The sequence below is a fragment of the Penicillium citrinum genome, assembly GCF_028827155.1.
Source record: "Penicillium citrinum strain IBT 23319 chromosome Unknown utg000009l:1.0-4274883.0:1.0-4276374.0, whole genome shotgun sequence".
Lineage (NCBI taxonomy): Eukaryota > Fungi > Ascomycota > Eurotiomycetes > Eurotiales > Aspergillaceae > Penicillium > Penicillium citrinum.
Genome location: NW_026622694.1, coordinates 2,052,444 through 2,069,970, shown reverse-complemented (window position 1 = coordinate 2,069,970; position 17,527 = coordinate 2,052,444). Strand labels below are relative to the sequence as shown.

The 17,527-nt window shown below is 48.5% G+C and overlaps 6 protein-coding genes across 6 annotated transcripts; 3 read left to right on the top strand and 3 right to left on the bottom strand.

Annotated features, from left to right (window-relative positions):
• Window positions 1–477: 477 nt before the first annotated feature.
• Window positions 478–1,530, top strand: N7469_010249 (putative proline utilization protein PrnX; the record flags this gene model as incomplete). Its single annotated transcript, XM_056649154.1, has 1 exon — window positions 478–1,530. One exon carries the CDS (start codon window positions 478–480, stop codon window positions 1,528–1,530), a length of 1,053 nt encoding a protein of 350 aa, XP_056496285.1.
• Window positions 1,531–2,352: 822 nt separating this feature from the next.
• N7469_010248 (Zn(II)2Cys6 transcription factor) lies at window positions 2,353–5,213 on the top strand (the record flags this gene model as incomplete). Its single annotated transcript, XM_056649153.1, has 6 exons — window positions 2,353–2,435; window positions 2,515–2,646; window positions 2,713–3,124; window positions 3,180–3,808; window positions 3,859–4,029; window positions 4,085–5,213. 6 exons carry the CDS (start codon window positions 2,353–2,355, stop codon window positions 5,211–5,213), a joined length of 2,556 nt encoding a protein of 851 aa, XP_056496284.1.
• Window positions 5,214–5,498: 285 nt separating this feature from the next.
• On the bottom strand, window positions 5,499–6,955 carry N7469_010247 (BUD22 family protein; the record flags this gene model as incomplete). Its single annotated transcript, XM_056649152.1, has 3 exons — window positions 5,499–5,993; window positions 6,056–6,607; window positions 6,710–6,955. The coding sequence occupies 3 exons, from the start codon at window positions 6,953–6,955 to the stop codon at window positions 5,499–5,501; spliced, it is 1,293 nt and encodes a 430-aa protein (XP_056496283.1).
• A 504-nt stretch (window positions 6,956–7,459) lies between these two features.
• Window positions 7,460–8,454, bottom strand: N7469_010246 (complex I 30 kDa subunit family protein; the record flags this gene model as incomplete). Its single annotated transcript, XM_056649151.1, has 3 exons — window positions 7,460–7,510; window positions 7,567–8,216; window positions 8,283–8,454. The coding sequence occupies 3 exons, from the start codon at window positions 8,452–8,454 to the stop codon at window positions 7,460–7,462; spliced, it is 873 nt and encodes a 290-aa protein (XP_056496282.1).
• Window positions 8,455–8,844: 390 nt separating this feature from the next.
• N7469_010245 (CCR4-NOT core ubiquitin-protein ligase subunit MOT2) lies at window positions 8,845–14,387 on the top strand (the record flags this gene model as incomplete). The annotated part of the gene is given in 6 exon segments (XM_056649150.1): window positions 8,845–8,897; window positions 8,954–9,020; window positions 9,095–9,210; window positions 9,285–10,386; window positions 10,403–11,423; window positions 12,223–14,387. 6 exon segments carry the CDS (start codon window positions 8,845–8,847, stop codon window positions 14,385–14,387), a joined length of 4,524 nt encoding a protein of 1,507 aa, XP_056496281.1.
• A 523-nt stretch (window positions 14,388–14,910) lies between these two features.
• N7469_010244 (thiamine pyrophosphate-dependent dehydrogenase E1 component subunit alpha) lies at window positions 14,911–16,285 on the bottom strand (the record flags this gene model as incomplete). Its single annotated transcript, XM_056649149.1, has 4 exons — window positions 14,911–15,681; window positions 15,750–15,959; window positions 16,019–16,080; window positions 16,141–16,285. The coding sequence occupies 4 exons, from the start codon at window positions 16,283–16,285 to the stop codon at window positions 14,911–14,913; spliced, it is 1,188 nt and encodes a 395-aa protein (XP_056496280.1).
• Window positions 16,286–17,527: the final 1,242 nt, after the last annotated feature.

Genomic DNA, 17,527 nt, shown 5'->3' with positions numbered 1-17,527 from the left:
CATACCCCCCAATATTGGGATGCATCCATAGAGGGCGTTTACGTTTCATGAATCACGGCTTGCTGTTGCTGTTTATAACGATAAATATAAATGTTAAAAATCGATAAGAATCTTCAATAATTGCTTCCCAATGGCTGTATTCTGTTCACTCCTTTTCAATGACTGTAATATATTTTTTATCTGCTTTATAATGACTGTCGATTGCCATAATCTACAATCAACACAGGGTGTATATAGCCAACTGTTAGTGGCGATGCGGAACTTACTGCCCCCCGCAAGGCCAACCCGGAATTGCCTACTCGAAAGTATTTCCCGTCCCCACCAAAGGGAGAAACCCCCGCGTTGAACGCGAAATTGTGGATTGCTCTTCATATACAACACGCCACTCTAGCATACCTCAGTTTGCTGTTAATTTCGTTTGACTAGCTCTATACTATAATTTCCTTTCTCTCAAGCACTCTCGCTGCCTCGTTCAAGATGCACATCTTATCTGAACCCGATGTGGCCAAAATATTCCGCAGTCTGACACAATCTCAATGCCACGAGTTCATTGGAGAATTGGGCAAGGCACTCGTCGCCATCTCTGCTGAATCCAACCCAGCTTTTCCTGCTGCAGACAAATTAATTCATCAGCCGCTGCGAACGGTCTTCGCTACAAAAGCCGACAACACATGCATCTTCATGCCAGTCTCCAACACTGAAACAACAGGCATCAAATGCGTAACAGTTGCGCCAGGCGGCATCCAAGGCGTAATTAATCTGTTCTCACCGGACGGTCGCCTCCAGGGTCTTCTTGCGGCCGCGGAAATTACAGCTTTCCGCACCGCATTAGCGTCAATGGCGCTCTTCGTACGCAGCCATGGAGTTCGGAAAGAGAACATTCTGGTCTTTGGCTCTGGTAGACAAGCAGAATGGCATGCTCGTCTTGCATTGCTTCTATACCCCGAGGAAATCCGAAGAGTAGTTTTCATAAATCGGGGTCGTGCTCGCCTGGATGAAATGGAACAAGATGTGTTCTGTGATCTACGAGCTCGGTATCCGGCAATTACAATTTCATCTATCGCAAAGGAAGACACACCACATTATGACGAGACTCTATTAAGGGAATTACAAGTTTGTGATGTGATTTTCTCGTGCACGCCTTCTCTCCAGCCAAACTTCTCGTTCTCTGCGCTGCAATCTGTGCAAAAGCAGCGTTTCATTTCTATGATCGGCTCCTACAAACCGCCTATGCATGAGGTTGATACAGAGACCTTACTTTCTGGGGGTGGGAAGATTTATGTCGATTCCAAGTCGGCTTGTTTGGAAGAGTCTGGAGAGTTGATTACTGCGGGTGTACGAGCAGACCAATTGACTGAGATGGGAGATTTACTGGATTCTCTTGGGCCAGAAGAGGGAATTAATATACCTGCTGGTTCGAACGTGATATATAAATGCGTTGGAATGGGACTGATGGATCTTGTAGTCGGGAAGAAGGTACTCGATATTGGTGCTGGTCAGAAATTGGGGACTCATGTTGATGGTTTCTGAATTTGGTATTTTAGACCTCAATTTCGACCCATACACTATAGGTATACACTATAATATCTTGAGAGTCATTCGTATACATTCGTATACTACAATAGTATATGAATGACTCCAAGGATGCTATTTTGCGTTAGGTCAGTACTAGATTGTAGTCAGTGCATGCATCATGCATGACTGGCGGTGGTTCATCATGTTTTCGTCTTTCATTAAATTGTTTAAGTATAGATTTAAATATAAACGAGCTTCGTCAAATCCATAGATTTTGAAGGTCCCGTCAAATAAACTAAGATTTCGTAGTCGACATGGGCGAATGGGCCACTATAGAGCATTGCTTATCAGAGTCTGCGGACCGGCTACTGTATGCCGGGCACTCGGCCTCGTCGCCGATGGCAGTCAATTTTGCCCCCTTAAGTTCTATATTGTTAGATATATTATAGAGATCAAGGACTTATTTGATACAACTTAATTTATTTTATTAGACCAATGGAGACACGGAATGGAAATTGAACGATGACCAGTAGATACATAACTATCATAAATGCTCGTTTAGTGCAAAAAAGACAGGATGCGGGGCCGCGACCCGCGGTTTGCCTTTGATCGTCTCCAACTGCTTTCTCCTTCTTTTCTTTCCCGACTTCCCCGATTATCCCACACTTCTTACATCTTTGTGCACTAATACCTGATATCTCTACATATTGAAATCCTCCTTCGTTCCGAACCTCGCCCCTTTCGCCCGCCTCATCCTCGTGGGTACTGCCTCTCCGCTTCTCCGTCGCCTTCTCCGCAGATGATGCCCGGTCCTCGCCCACGTTGAAACCGCCCGTTATGGACGACCCGACTTCGACTCCAACCCAGCAGCAGAAACGCCCTCGCGTTGCCGAAGAAAATCGCAAACGAGCAGTCCGAGCGTACGCAGATCCCCCAGAACGTGTGGGGTGGGAACCTCAAGACAAGCTAAATCACTCGCTAACTCGAATCGTCCCACAGATGTGATGGTTGTCGCAGAGTGAAGGAGAAATGCGAAGGTGGCGTGCCATGCCGTCGTTGTCTGCGCTATCGTCGACAATGCAATTTCACCCACATCGATCCGACTGAAAAGACTCGTTCAACCTCTGTTTCGTAAGTGCTGGCGGTGTGAGCTATGCAAGTCCCGCTGTGGCTAACGGATCAAATTGCCGGCAATAGACTATTGGATCGGGCTGCCTCAGTGAGTCGGCATGAAATCGCAGAGGCAGAGCGTGTGCGCTGTATGGAGCGCCTTCTCTCACACTACGTTCCCAATATTACATTTGACATCCAGTCTTTGCGACAGGCGGCCGATGAGTTAAAGACCAAACATCGTGATTCAGAATCCGACGTGGTCTCGACAAAGGTTGATGCAAATGAGCTAGAGGATCTGGCTATTGACGAAGAGGATTTTACAATAAAAGCTCTACCAGATAATACCACTCGTGAGTATATCCTTCTGACGTTCCAATCCACTCCAGCGGCTTATCAGAATGTGGCAACAGAATATTCCGGCGAGTTTTCATATCTGAATTTCTCGGAAAAAATCCGAAAGAAAATTGATGAATGGATGAAAACAGCGGCGCCAGATGTAAGTACCCGTCTCGTTCGATTGCAAGACACCTTTATTTATCATTGTCCTGCAGGCCAGTACAGAAGTCGAGTTGTTTGAGGATCGATGGCGAGCCACTCAACTTCAGTCCAGTTCGCCGCAGGTATCGGCATCAATTACCTGTCTTCCGCCGCGCTATGTAGCGGAATTTCTCGTTCAAATATTTTTCAAATATGCACAAACGAACAACTTTTACGTGGAAGAAGATTGGCTTTGTGAAAAACTTAACATCTGTTATACAAATCCGTCTGACTTGTCATCCGATGATGCAGGTGCCGTATGCGCTATCCTCATGGTTCTAGCGGTTGGCACACAGTTTGCACATATGGAATCGCCCACGCCGGTAAATTGTCTCCCCTCGGACGCTGCTCAAGACCACCATTTTTCTGAAGATGAAGTCGGCTTGACTTTTTACCAATTTGCGTCGAAACTTTTGCCGGATATAATTGCCAATGCGTCCGTGCGGAGTGTACAAGCATGCCTTTTGATCGGAACATATCTTCTACCTCTTGATACATCGGGACTGTGTTACACCTACTTTGGCCTGGCATTGAAACTCGCAATTCAAAACGGCATGCACCGAAGATATCACGGTGAAGGCCTGTCGCCACGGATGATTGAAGTTAGGAATCGCGTGTTCTGGACATCGTACACCATTGAGAAGTATGTTGATTCCCCTTCAAGCCTCATAGCCCACTCTAACCATACCATAGACGTATCAGTATTCTTCACGGCAGACCTGCATCATTGGCTGATGCCGATGTTGATGCGCCATTCCCGATAGATTTTCCCGGTTTGATGCCAGCTTCGCAACCTTCAAACCACACCAACATGATTGCACTTATCACGTTGACCCTGAAACTAGGTCAAGTGTCAAATGAAATGTATGTCCCCCATCTACGAGTGTCTAAAAGCTTCAGTTACTAACGTAAACCGCAGTACCTCATTGCGCACAAGTCCAAAGGGTCAACAGCAAGATTGCCTGGAAAGGCTGCTGAATATTCGCAAGAATCTCCTCGAGTGGTGGTCTACATTACCCGAAGAGTCCAGTTGTCGCGATCTCAACCCCAATGGAGTTCTCTTCCGCTCCAATGTCCACCTCAAGCTTGACTACTGTCTTACGCGAATATTCATTGGTCGACCGTTCCTATTCAGTAACATCAAGGCTCTTTCTCAGACTCCAACTGCATTTAAAGGTCCTACTGGAATTTCTAAAAATCGGGCAACATTGGTCACAGATTGCGTTGAAGCTGCTCTAGAAATCATAGATCTTTGTCGTCTTCTCCGCGATGAGACTGGGCTTGCTCGTGCTTCTTTCACCGAGTTTAGCTCATGCCGTGCGGCACTTTTAGTCATTCTCGCCCAAGGCCTGACGAAAAGAACCGAACGCCTCGGCGCAGCTCTTGAACAAGGGATTTCTTTGATCAAGATCATGTCGATGGGTGTCGGATCTGCACGCTCCGCTGTGAGTGTCATCGAGGCCCTTGAACGAGCCATTCGCCGCCTTGAAATGTGGAGCGAGTCTCAACAAACCCAGAATAATGGAAACAGCATGGAATCTGCCTACGACCGTTTCAAGAATTGGGAGATGCTCTGGAAGACGGGCCCAGTCACCCCATCTACAATGACATGGAAACAGGAAGAAGCTTATGCAAACGATTCCAATGCCAGTCAGGGCTTGAGCCAGACTACTCCTGGGCCTTCTGCTGCTGCCGCCGTTGGATCTGGCATATCCGTCGTATCACCAAGTCTCCCTCTCACAACGGGCGCTAAAGATGGTGAAATCGGCATTCCTGGGCCTGATCAAGACATTCTGGATGGCGATATGCCTAGCAGTGGTCTTTCGACTTCAGACAACTTTTCACTGTCACATCCCTCTCTATCACAGATGCCTCACTTTGGCTTCGATCATTTCGTTTCCAATTTTCCGCAAGAGCTTGGTGAATTCACGGCCATCCCATGCTTTGAGCCGGATAACCAGGGAAATCCATCTGGTCTTGTCAATCCTGACCTCAAGGTACCCTCGGGGACTGCCGATTCACACTGGCTGCAGTTCATGAACGATTGAAAAACGATATCGAGGAACGATCGTATAATAATGGCTGAAAGAGTTCTGCTAGGGAGTTTGTCATCTTCATTTATCCGCTTAGTTGATATACCATTTTGCGACGCTCTTACTTTTTGACCATAGTCCTTCTTAGATGCAGTAATTTATTATACTCGAGGTGTTATGCCGTCGCGTACCCTATGGTTCTATCTAATGAAACTCAAGACCGTAAATAATTTGTTGTTCAAGAGGTATATGCGTAGAATTTGCGCTTAAATAAATTTTGTACATGAGAATATGATGTCGTTAATCGAAAGTCACTTTCTTTCCTTGGAAAGCAGCAGTCGTCTGTTCTTTTTGCTTCCGCTTGGCCTCCCATGACGGATGCAGAGGACCTTCATCCTTTGGAGGGCCCTTGGGCTTGCCTCCATGCCCACCTGAAAACCCTGAACCAGATCCTGACCGATCATCATATCTGTTTTGTGACCTTCCACCAAATCCTCCTCGTCCTCCTCTTCCACTGCGACCACCATCAGTTGCTCCTCGCTTCATGTCCCATCCACTATCCCGATTTTTCTTCTGCTGTTGCTGCGCCTTCTTCACGTGGTTCGCACCCGCGCCATACTTCTTCTCCCAAAGGGCACGACGAGCCTGTTGACCCATTCGGTTCTTGCGCTTTGGTGGGCCAGCCGCCTCATCGTCGCTGGCTTCTTCCGAGCCGGACCAATAACCACCCATCATCAATGATGGCAGGAAAGTTGTTTCTTTTACGGGCTCAGCGGGTGCTTTGGCGCCTTTCACCTTTTTAGAAGGAGGGGAGGGGAGTCTCCTGCAGAGAACTCTGGAGAAGATGAGCGGGAGACCGAGTCAGATATGTCGTCAGTTCGAAGACCACCACTCTCATCAGCGTCCTCAGACTCGGATTCATCCTCAGCATCTGATCCCGGCGCAAGTCGTGAGTTGAATTGCTCCAGTTCATCACTATCAAACTCGCCATCTTCAGAACCACTGACATCCTCAAGCTGTGATTCCTGCTCAGCAGCCTTACTTGGCTTCTTTGCTACTTCCTTAATTTGCGCCTCGCTTTCAGATTCAGAATCAGATCTAGGCTCGGTCTTTCGCTCTTTGGTCTTCTCTTTTCCTGGCGCTTCTTTCATACCACTCTTTCCAGTTGGAGCTTCATCCACGCCAAGTAACTTGCGAATCTCGGCTAGAATGTTTGGCATCACATTCTTCACCGGGTTCGATTTGAAAAGTCGCGCCAGAATATTCGCTTCGGCTGTACTTTTCGGTCCCTCAGTGGAGACATTCTTAGACTCTTGGAATTCCTTGAATGTCGGTGACTCCGCAATCCGCTTGGTCTTGGACAATTGTTTGAAGAGATATCGCTCGGCCGTAACGTGATAATCAAGCGCCTAGAGTCAAGAGAAGACTTTAGCATTTTTGAGAAGTCATATATTTGCGCAATAAAATCTCAAAATGGTTATTAGTTTGCGCGACAACTAGAAATTTCATACCTTCAGTGCTTCAATCTCTTCTCCCAGCTTGATCAGCGTGATACGGTTGTTGTCTGATCTCGCAGTCTTCTCCCGACGGCTAAGTTTTTGTCTCTCGAATCCACGCGCCGTCTTGAGACCCTTGGTAATAATCTGAACACCCTGGTCAAACTTGACTCCCAGTCGAACGGCCTTCATGGACATCTTGCCGGCCTTGTCACCAGACCGTTGAGGTCCATCAAGCTCTCCCAGCTTGCGTTTAGGCATGATTTCGATTATAAAAGGAATGTGCGCCGAGGAATTTTGTAAAGGTTGGATTGATGTGTGGTAGTCTGGCGCCGAAAGCGAGCGTAATTTTTGGATTTAATTCGACTTGGGAAAAAAAAAAGTTGGAGATGCGGAGTTCTATTTTTCGGGCGTGGATCAACTGCCAAGATTCTCCGCCTCGCGCATGCGTGCATGCGTACGACGGGACTGGAAATAGTTTGAACATGCTAGAATTGTCATTTCATGAACTCGTTTTGGAGTATTTGGGTAATTTATAGATTGCTTTTATCTCTTCTACATTTGTTCATTTGAATATTCAAATAACCACTGAATTCGATATGGTTGGTTTCGACATGGGCAATACAGAGAACTGATCAGTAGTACCCTTGATATATTCAAGTTGAGCTACGAAGACAATCATGCGGAGGTAGGAAACACCTTCGATTAACGATATGTACATACAGACATGGCAAAGAAAAATGGTAATACGCATACAAAATCTCTCTATTTCTTTTCTTCCGGCTTCTCCTCGGGCTTAGGGGTGGCAAGCTTGAACTGTATCGAATTGGGTTAGCAAATGTCGCGCATAATGCGGCAAGACATTGACTTACGGAGTCAGGAGTTCGGTCCTCGCCAGGTCCGACAGGCTCCCAAGCAGTCGAGCCGCTCTCAAAGTTGCGGAAGGCTTGGGTAAGCTCAAGGGGCTCAATGACGACGCGCTTCTTCTCTTCGTCGTAACGGAGCTCAGTGTAACCAGTCAGGGGGAAATCCTTGCGCAGGGGATGTCCATCGAAACCATAGTCGGTCATGATACGGCGCAGATCGGGGTGACCGGAGAAGAAAACACCGAACATATCATACACCTCACGCTCGTACCACAGGGCACCCTCGAAAAGACCAGTGACACTGGGGACGGGGGTGGCCTCGTCACAGTAGGTCTTGACACGGATGCGGGAGTTGAATCGGACACTGAGCAAGTTGTAGACGACCTCGAAACGCTGATCACGGGTGGGGAAGTCGACACCAGTAATGTCGGAAATTTGGGTGAACTCAGCAGCAGTGTGGTTCTTCAGGAAGCTCATGAGGGGAAGGATACCAGAGGGAGCAGTGTAAACGGTAAGCTCATCCTTCCAGACAGTGAACTGCTGGACGTATTTGGGCAGGCACGACATGATGTACTGTCCATAGGTGTGCAGGCTGTCGGCCTTGTCCTGGTACTTGTCGGCCGGGTTGACACGAGGAGCACGGAGGGGTCCCTGGGCTAAACAACGAGGAACAGTTAGTTCAATTGCAATTGAATCGATTGACCCTCAACTTTTTCACATACGAGGTCGTTGCGCCTGGCGCATGTTCTGGGGCTCCGGCATGTCCGGTTGTGTTGACGCCTTCGCAGCATACTGGAGGGATGTCGAGGAAAATCCACGGATACCCATGGACCTGGAAGCCGAAGCAACAGAGCGTCCAGAGCCCAGGCGCATTAAAGAGCGTGCGGATGCCATTGTGGGAAGGGGAGCAATGGCTGCGACAAGGAGGGGACAAACGTAATTGGGATTGTGAGGACGGAGGTTGGTCGAACCTGCCTGGGTCACGTGTAGCTGACATAATAGCTTCTCGCACTTAACCCAATCAGGCAATGCCAGCAAAATGGAAGCCGCGCCTCAAAGTTCTTCTCCCTCCCTCGCCGTCTTCCATCATCAACTCCACATCCTCTCCTATTCTCTCTCGTCTTCTCTCTCTCTTCTTCCTTGTTTCGAATTTTCAGGACCTGGAGTATCGTTGTATTCCCTGTTTTGATTTTACTGCCCATCTTTTCGATTGGGTTTCGGCGTTGATATTCACCTGTCGTCTTTGTCCCTCCTCCCCCCATTCTTGCAGCCTTCACCGCGACCATGTCGAGTCGCCAACAGATCGATTCCGTTATCGATGACGATGACGAGTTCTGGTATGAGATAATTCTCTTGGATGATTATGCGACTTGGAAGCTTACCTATTCGCTAGCCCCCTTTGTATCGAAGAGTTTGATCTTTCCGACAAGAACTTCAAACCATGTCCTTGCGGTTATCAGGTATGTTCTAGCTGAGACAAAACAAGCATTCCTGTGCGTCTTGTGAGCGTGATTCTGATTTGCCCTCTCCACAGATCTGTCAGTTCTGTTACAATAATATTAAGACCCACAGCGATGAGGGCCGATGCCCGAACTGCCGCCGTACCTACGACGATAGCACGATCCAATACAAGATTCCCGATGCCGAAGAGTTAGTGATCCTTGTTCCCATAGACTCGCATTCATCGAATTACGGAAAGGCTGACCCGACTTCTGTGTCTCTAGGTTTAAGGCGGATCTGGCATTGAAGCATCGCAAGGCGGCTGCGGCGAAGAAGAAAGAAGCAGAGAAACGTGAAATCGAAGCTTCAAGCCGGAAAAATTTGGCTGGCGTTCGTGTGGTTCAGAAGAATTTGGTCTATGTCATTGGACTAAATCCAACAATCCGTGACGAAAACCAACTTCTTCAAACCCTCCGCGGGAAAGAGTATTTCGGACAATATGGTGATATTGAGAAGATCGTGGTCAGTAAGGCTAAGCCAGGTGGCAACCCCCACCAAGGTATTGGGGTTTATGTTACTTTTACGCGCAAGCAGGATGCCGCAACTTGCATTAACGCTGTTGATGGCTCTGCGAACGGTGATCGCGTCTTACGGGCCCAATATGGAACGACCAAGTATTGCTCATCATTCCTACGGAACGAGCAATGCAACAACCGCAACTGCACCTTCTTACATGAGACAGGTGAGGATAGTGAGAGTTATACTCGGTCCGACCTTTCATCTATGAATACGTTGTCTAGTCAGCGCTCAAATCATCCGCCTCAAACATCCAACCCTCGCCCTACCCAACCCATCGCTCAGCAGATGCGCCGGCAACCAAGCAAGGACGATTCGATCAGTGGTCGGCAATCCGTTCCAGATGGCCCGGCCCTTCCTTCATCTGCCAGCTGGGCTAATAAGGACGTGAATGCAACCATTCGAACAAGGAGAACGAGCCTGACTGGTTCTCAGGCGTCACAAAGCCCTCGCCCAGCAAGCGTCAGTATTGCAACTGCTACTGAAGAGGCCAAGCGTTCTGAAAGACCCTCACCCGTTGTTCAAGACTCGCAGCGGGCATCCCTATCCGAAGCGCGGTCTCCCACTATTAGGCCCCGACCCCGTGATACAAAGTCCGCCTCAGAAATTGCTTGGGAAAATGTGCTCAAGGATTTTATGTCCCCCGACTTCCGATTCTCCTTCTCAACCGCCGATATCCCAGCCGATGAGTTGAAGGTTATCCAATCTTATCCGTCTTTCATTGATCCATATGGTGGAGTGAAACGCCGAGCAATGCGCGAGAAGGCCGAGCAGGAACGGATCAAACGCGAGCAAGAGCTTTTACAATCCGTTGCCACTGAAGAAGACAGCCGGGAAGCGGGCAGCCTTCAACTTGGAGGAGAACCGGAAGATTCAAACCCCCCCGCAGGGCCGACAAACTCGGGAATCACATGGCGCTATCCAACCTCCTTCATCTCAACAAGGAACTGCTGATAATTCGACTGTTGGCTCTCCGGTTTCTGCCACTAGTCATCAATTCCAGGGTCTTAACCTCGCTGGCCGAAGCCTCACTCCGCTCCAACAGCAGCAGTTAATGCTTCTCAAGTCTGCGGGCAATCAACAAACTGGACTTTCCGATTCTCTGAACTCAGCTGCATTAGACCAGGCGGCTCAAGTCCGACATGGTCTTTTGCAAAGCCAAATGGCCCAATTTAATGCTCTGCAGGCCCAAAGTCGCCAGTCTTCCCGTTTTCCCTTGAGTGAGGGCGGCACGAAAAACATAAGCAACGCTCGTATGTTGAGCCAGATGCAGTCCGGAACACCGAATCCTCTTTCGGCACCAAGCCCGCAACATAATCTCGCCAGTGGTTTTTACGCTAGTGGCGTTCAAGGGCCTCCCCCTGGTCTCAAGACAGCAGGAACTCCCCCAATCAGCGGAGGCGGCATGTTTGCACAGGGACATGGCTTCACCGCAAATGCCAATCTCGGGCTTGGTGGTAACGTTGGGAAGCAGGACGCGACCCCTGAACTGATGCGTGAATTGCTGCGTGGTCGAAGCGGCACGAATGTGGGTGGTTTACAAGGCCAGGAGGCCGCGAAGCGTGAGTTCATGTTCCCTTTTCTTCAACAGCACCAAACCCCACCTCCCCTGACTCCCGTCAATGGCCTTCTTAGCTCTTTCTATGGGTCCCAGGCCGGTGTAACAGCCGAGTCTGGTAACTCACAGAAACAGAAGAAGAAGGGGAAGAAGCAAAGACACGCTAACACTTCCTCCGGTGGAGGCGGTGTAGTAGATCTTGCGGACCCGAGCATCTTGCAAGCGAGGATGCAGCAAGTTGGTGGCAATGCTACTGCTGGGCAGGCGTTATACGGGAGCCAGGGCCAAGGTGGGTACAACCCTTCCATGATGTATGGAGGAGGTGGTTTTAGCCGCTGGTGAATTGCTCTATCGTTACTTCTTCTACACCTTCATCTTCATGAATTTTGCGTTTTCTTTTTTTTTTTTGTCTCTTTTTGCCATGATGTTTCCTTTACATATGCTTTGACGGGCGTGTTTCACATCTGATGAAATGATTGATTGATTGTTTTCCTTACTTTTGAACCTGTGCTGTCCGTGTTTGCATTTTGCTTTAAGCAATCAGGCAAGATGTCCTGTAACAATACGACTGGCCGGCGTGCCGCAGGCGTATTGCAATGGGCCTTGAATTCTTTTCATGCATGTTTTATTCCAGCTTTTGGACCCTGGCTCATGGCGTTTTTGCATTTTGTGGACATAATCGCATGTCTTCTCGGGGCTTCCTTTCCTGTATTTGGCGGCTGCTGTACCCTGACTTCCATTCTGCGTTCGAATATTCATTCGGATATCTGCAGCGTCTTGAAGACCGCGGATGTTCCTTGATTAATGTACGTTAAGACCTTCCCTACCCTACTATCGCAACTCCGAACTGGGTCTCATTCGAAAACAGTTGTCTCACTGCCGTTGTTTCCATAGACACTGCCCTACTTTGTACCTGACTATCTCTGGTCAATCGGTGCACACGTCCTGTAATTAGTCGTTTCTGTGCCCTGCTTAGTTGTTGGCTGTTCTTTCTCGTTCCTCATATTGCGGCGTCATTCACCTGCCCACCTTTCTCCTCACCACCGCCCTGTTGTGATTGATACAGTTTACTAACAGGCGGTTTGCAGTGAACGAGGATTTCCCTCCCTTGGCAACGCCCAGTAAGGAAAGTCAGCCCGTTGATACATTTGGGTTTCTGAAGTCTCAGCTCCCCAGCGAGTCTACTGGGCGTGTCGGTACTCCAACTTTGCCACCTGGTCTCCCTCTGCCTCATGTCCATCCTTCATCAGCCGCATTCCAGGAACAGCTGAGTTCATCAAAGCCATCTTCTCCTGCTCCAATTCTGCCCCCTGGCCTCAGTCGTACTATTTCGCCGTCTGGAACTCCGTCTCAAAGGAATGCTTCCCCATCGCGTTCCATGACTCCAGAGGCCGTTCCACGCACAAGAGATGCTTCTCAAATTTCACTAGGCTCTCCTGTTGCCAAGTCCAGCAATAAGGCTCGAATGAGCAACAAGCTGGATATGACAGATGGAATTGAAGACAAGAGATCTACTCCCAACTCCGATGGAAACCCACATATTGGAGTCAAGCCTAGCCCAGTTGTTCTCAATACGACTCTGGCTCAAGAAACCACCCCAGCGAAGCCAGAGCGCGCTGCTTCCGGAACATTCGCTTCTGTCGCAGGGTCGACTTCTGCTGTAGGCTCACGCCCTAATACTCCATTGACAGCAGCCTCTCGAGTTTCCGATACTTCGATTCCTCGCCAGCCGCGTATTTTACGTGTGGTAGAAACTCCCAAGCCTGAAGCGTCTGCGCCGGTTAACACTGCACCATCGGCCGCTGGAGGAGAAAAGTCCCGCTCGCGGCGCCAAAGCCTGTCTTCAAACAGTCACCCAGACACCCCCGCCGACGTTGGCTCTGAAATTGACTTCGACGCTTCGACAACGGCATCGCGTGCAAACTCTCCGCCTCCGACTCGTATCGGTTCAGCTCCCGTTCGTTCTGTGACGAAGAGCCAGGCCAAAAAAGACCGACGTCAGAAGGCAAAGGAAGCCGAAGCCAAAAAGGCTGAAACTGCACCAGCTGCTGAAGAGCCTGTCCAAGCTCCTATCATTGGTCGAAAACGCAAGACCAAGAAGGCACCCACTGCTACTTCTGAATCAGCCGATGCGACTGCAAGCACACCTAGCGAAGTTGTCAGTCCTGCCAACGCTACGTCTTCTTCCAATAAACCGGAAGCGAAGCCAGATCCCCCGAAAAAGAGCAGCGAAAAAGAGCAGCCACCTTTGGAAGCTAAGGCAACTCCCCCAAAAGAGGGACCTCCTAGTTCACAGAAGGCTATTCCAGAAGAGGCCTGGCGCTCTCATAACACCGCGGAGCAACTTGTCAAGGATGCCGAGGAGACGGGACGTTCCATTAAAGACCTTTTTGTGGAACGAACAAAGCCACTCCATCAGCTCCTTGCAGAGATGCACAAATCTGGCGATATTGATTTGAACAAAAGCTCATTGTTCAATCCTGCAAACCTCGGTCAACGAACAGATATGAAGTGTACTTCAGGTGATTATGATCTCCTCAAGCAACCCACTAAGTTGACTGATGAACATCGCAAGACCTTGTTACGTGGTCAGCCGGTGCGAGCGGGATGTGATGAGCTTAAAAACCGTGTACTGATAACCCCTCGCGGTTGTGTTCTGCGTCATCTCGAATCCGAGGAGGAGCAACGGTATTTAGATCTGGAGAAGCGTCGCAATGGCGCTGTTGACCCATTCGTTGTCGGCGATGACTCTAGTAATATTAATGGTGGTCTGGAGGCGCTGTTTGCAACACCTGAGAAATTCAATATTTGCTGGATTGATGACGATCAAACCCGCATGGGCTCTACTTCGCCAGCTAGTACTCTCGACACCACTGACGCTGTTATCCCTCCAAACGTTATCTCTGCCATGGAAGCCGACAGTACTCGGAGCCATGACTGGGCTGTAGCTCATTCCGCCGAGCTCTTGCAGACAACCACCGCCGCGGTTCGATCATTTGCCGCTGCCACCGCTAAGCAGATGCTGGGAACTGCTGCTCTGCCAGGCAGCAACCCCAGCTTGGATGATGTTGCTGCCATGACTAACGAGGAGCTTAAGGGGCTCTCTGTCAAGTCACAGAAGGATCTTGAGACAACTCGTAAGGAATTGGATTCTTTGGATAAGAAGTTTGCTGGCCTTCTTCGGCGAAACAAGAAGCTTCAGCAGCATGCACTCTCTATCGCAGAGGACACCAATGCCGGATCGGACCTGTGATTTGAATTGATCAGCCAATCGCAAAGTTGTCGGTGGTCGAAACACGCCGTCAGTGGGACTCTTCGACTTATATATTATCCCCGTACCTGTGTCAAAGTCTTAGTGGCTGACAAGCCACTAAACTTATAGTATAAATACTGCAGAAATAAGATGAAAAACATTTTAAAAAACGACGCCTGGACTTAGATGCCCGTCTAGTTAGTGTATATTTTCCAAAATGTGTACGAATCAAGGTTGATTCGAACATGTTCAATAAAAGGTTTTATTACAACGTGGTTTTCCTGTAAAGCGAACTGGTCCAAGTGGTCGATGTGAACAATATACTATGTTGAATATGTAGTACATATTTTGGGGTCGAACAAACGCTGATGGGATTTGAATTTGTATAATCAACACAATGGCCGAGTCGTAGCTTAATCAGTCAAATGTAAGTTCCAATTGTCAGCCGATCTCTACCAGCCTTGAAAAGTATGGCTTTGTCCGAATATGTTTCATGTGATTCAAGTTTAATTCATCTCTAGATCTAATCAAGTCCTTTCGCCCCGTCCTTATAGGGTCGCAGATCATATTCATCTGGATATGTCTCCAGAATGCGCTTCAGCTCTTTCATTTGTTCACGAGCTTCCTCTGTAATTTCCTCATAAACATCCGCAAAAGCTTCACGAAGCGGGGGCTTCTTCTCGCGTTCAGCTTCGCCGAATTCTTTCAGGACGGCCTTGCGCAGCGAGTCCCTCATTTCCTTATCTTGGTCCTCACTCCAGAGTCCCTTGTTCTCAAGCCATTTGCGCAGTCGAATAATGGGGTTATCACGGCGTTTCCAATCCTCCACTTCCACGCGTGCCCGATACGCAAAGCTATCATCACTGGTACTGTGATGCGAAACGCGATAGCTCATCGCTTCAATAAGTACCGGTCGTCCACCGTCGCTCAACGCTCGCCGGCGAGCTTCTTCCATCGCCTCATATACAGCAAATACGTCATTTCCATCGACTCGAATAGTGTCGATCCCGTAGCCGACGCCACGACTAGCAATTCCATCGCCACGATATTGTTCTAATGTTGGGGTTGAGATCGCGTATCCGTTGTTTCGGCAGATGAATACAATTGGACAAGAACGGGTTGCGGCAATGTTCAGTGCTGCATGGAAATCTCCTTCACTTGCGGCGCCTTCGCCAAAATAACAGGCCACTACTCGCGGGTCACGGTCACGGTTCTGTTGGTCCTGGATTTTGAGAGCATAGGCTGCTCCGGCAGCTTGCGGGATTTGAGTTGCAAGGGGAGATGAAATGGTGTGCTAGTTGTTTCTTATCAATATTCTTTTTGTCCAATACGAATAGTAGGGCTTCGCGATATGGGTCTTACCATGCGAGGATAATTTTGACCGTAATGAACAGGCATATTGCGACCCTTGCCGGTGTCATTGACATTGGCAAATAGCTGTCCCATGAAATCCTTGAGGGTAAATCCACGTTGTTGGAACACACCTGCCTCCCGATACTGAGCAAAGACTACATCATCAGGAGTCAAGGCTGCTGCAGAGCCAACAGCGATACCTTCTTCGCCGGCCGACACCTGTACACATATGTTAGTCCAGCTCTCAAATTTCATGGCGATGAGATTTTGATGCTTACCATATAGAAACTCAACCGGCCTTGTCTTTGGGCCTCGAACATCACCACATCCATGACACTCACTACCAAGGGTTAGCAATTCGATATGACTGACGATGCGGAATATTAGCGCTTTAACCCACCCGTCAACATGTTTTTGTACCAAGTCAGGACTTGTTCATTAGAGACATTCGGTTCCCCTCGAGACTTGTCAACTAATTCACCATCTGAATCCATCACCCGGTAGGTAGGGATTGCGGGGAGATCGGAGGCTTTGAGGAATGTCATATCGGTCGTGAATTTACTATCGACAGCACCTGGGAAATGAACCCTAACAGAGGAAGATATTCAGCATCCACTACAAATTGGCTCTTGCAATTCGAAATCCAGAAGTGGAAGTTCTTCCATACCGGTCTGACCCTGGACGCTGTGATATGGAACTTCCCCATCGTCGTGCGGGGGATGATAGAGACGGTAGGACACGCCCAGCTCGATGGCTGGCTTGCCATGTTCGTCGAAAAAGGAACCTGGACGACATGCTGTGAATTGTGAGGAGTTTCTCTATGATCAAGAGAATACTTAAAGAAAGAAAAGACAAGAATTCAAATCAAATGCAGATTGCCCTTTGAAGGCGTCTTTGCAAGTCCGGGGCAAATGCGGAGGGCTCGGTTGGCATCGGCAATTGGCGTCACCAACCCCGCTGCCAGCCGAGATTGTCTCCTCTTTCTTCTTCTTCTTCTTCTTCTTCTTCTTCTTCTTCTTCTATTATCATCCACTTTGATTGTTATTGTTCATCTATTTGGAATATAATATGAATTACAATTCATGTACAGAAATAATTCAAATGTATAAAAATGGATTTATCAAACGCTTGATGCCAGACTATGTCAAGACAGGCTTTCAAAGAAGATGTCTTGTAGCGAGGGAAAATCTCGCTCAAGGTCCCAGCTAATATTCTCCCTTGGTCTCAGAATATTAGAATCAAGACCAGGAAGCTCATCTGAATTACTTAACGTCCCACGCAATGCTGGATTCGGATCATTATCTTCAGCATTAATATATTGTTTCATAATCCCGAGAGACCAGCGACCCACAGACTCAGCCTTGTCTCCTCGTTGAATATGCGGGACAGCCTGCTCCATTAGTGTCGCTATATTGAAAATGTTTGGGGTATGATTTGCAAGCTCGACTAGGGTCATCATGGCAAAAGAGCAAAGGAGACTCTCATAAACAGGATGAACATAGGCTGTCAGGTCAGATATTGACAAGAATAAGTTCAGAATTTTGTGAGAGTGGCGGACTGCAAATTGACTAAATCCGACTCGAGATCCTTGTAGATTCGAGGACTAGGGAAAACACCGGCCATCTTCTTGAAAGATCCTAATGTGCTTCAATGTCCGTCGTGCCAAAATCAGATACGCACCAGAGTAGGCGAACCGGAGAGGCTCGGAAGAGTCGAGATCTAATACAAGGAGACATTGGCAATTTTGTGTGCTATTCGGGAGAGACAACTTACGGTAGATATGCTCA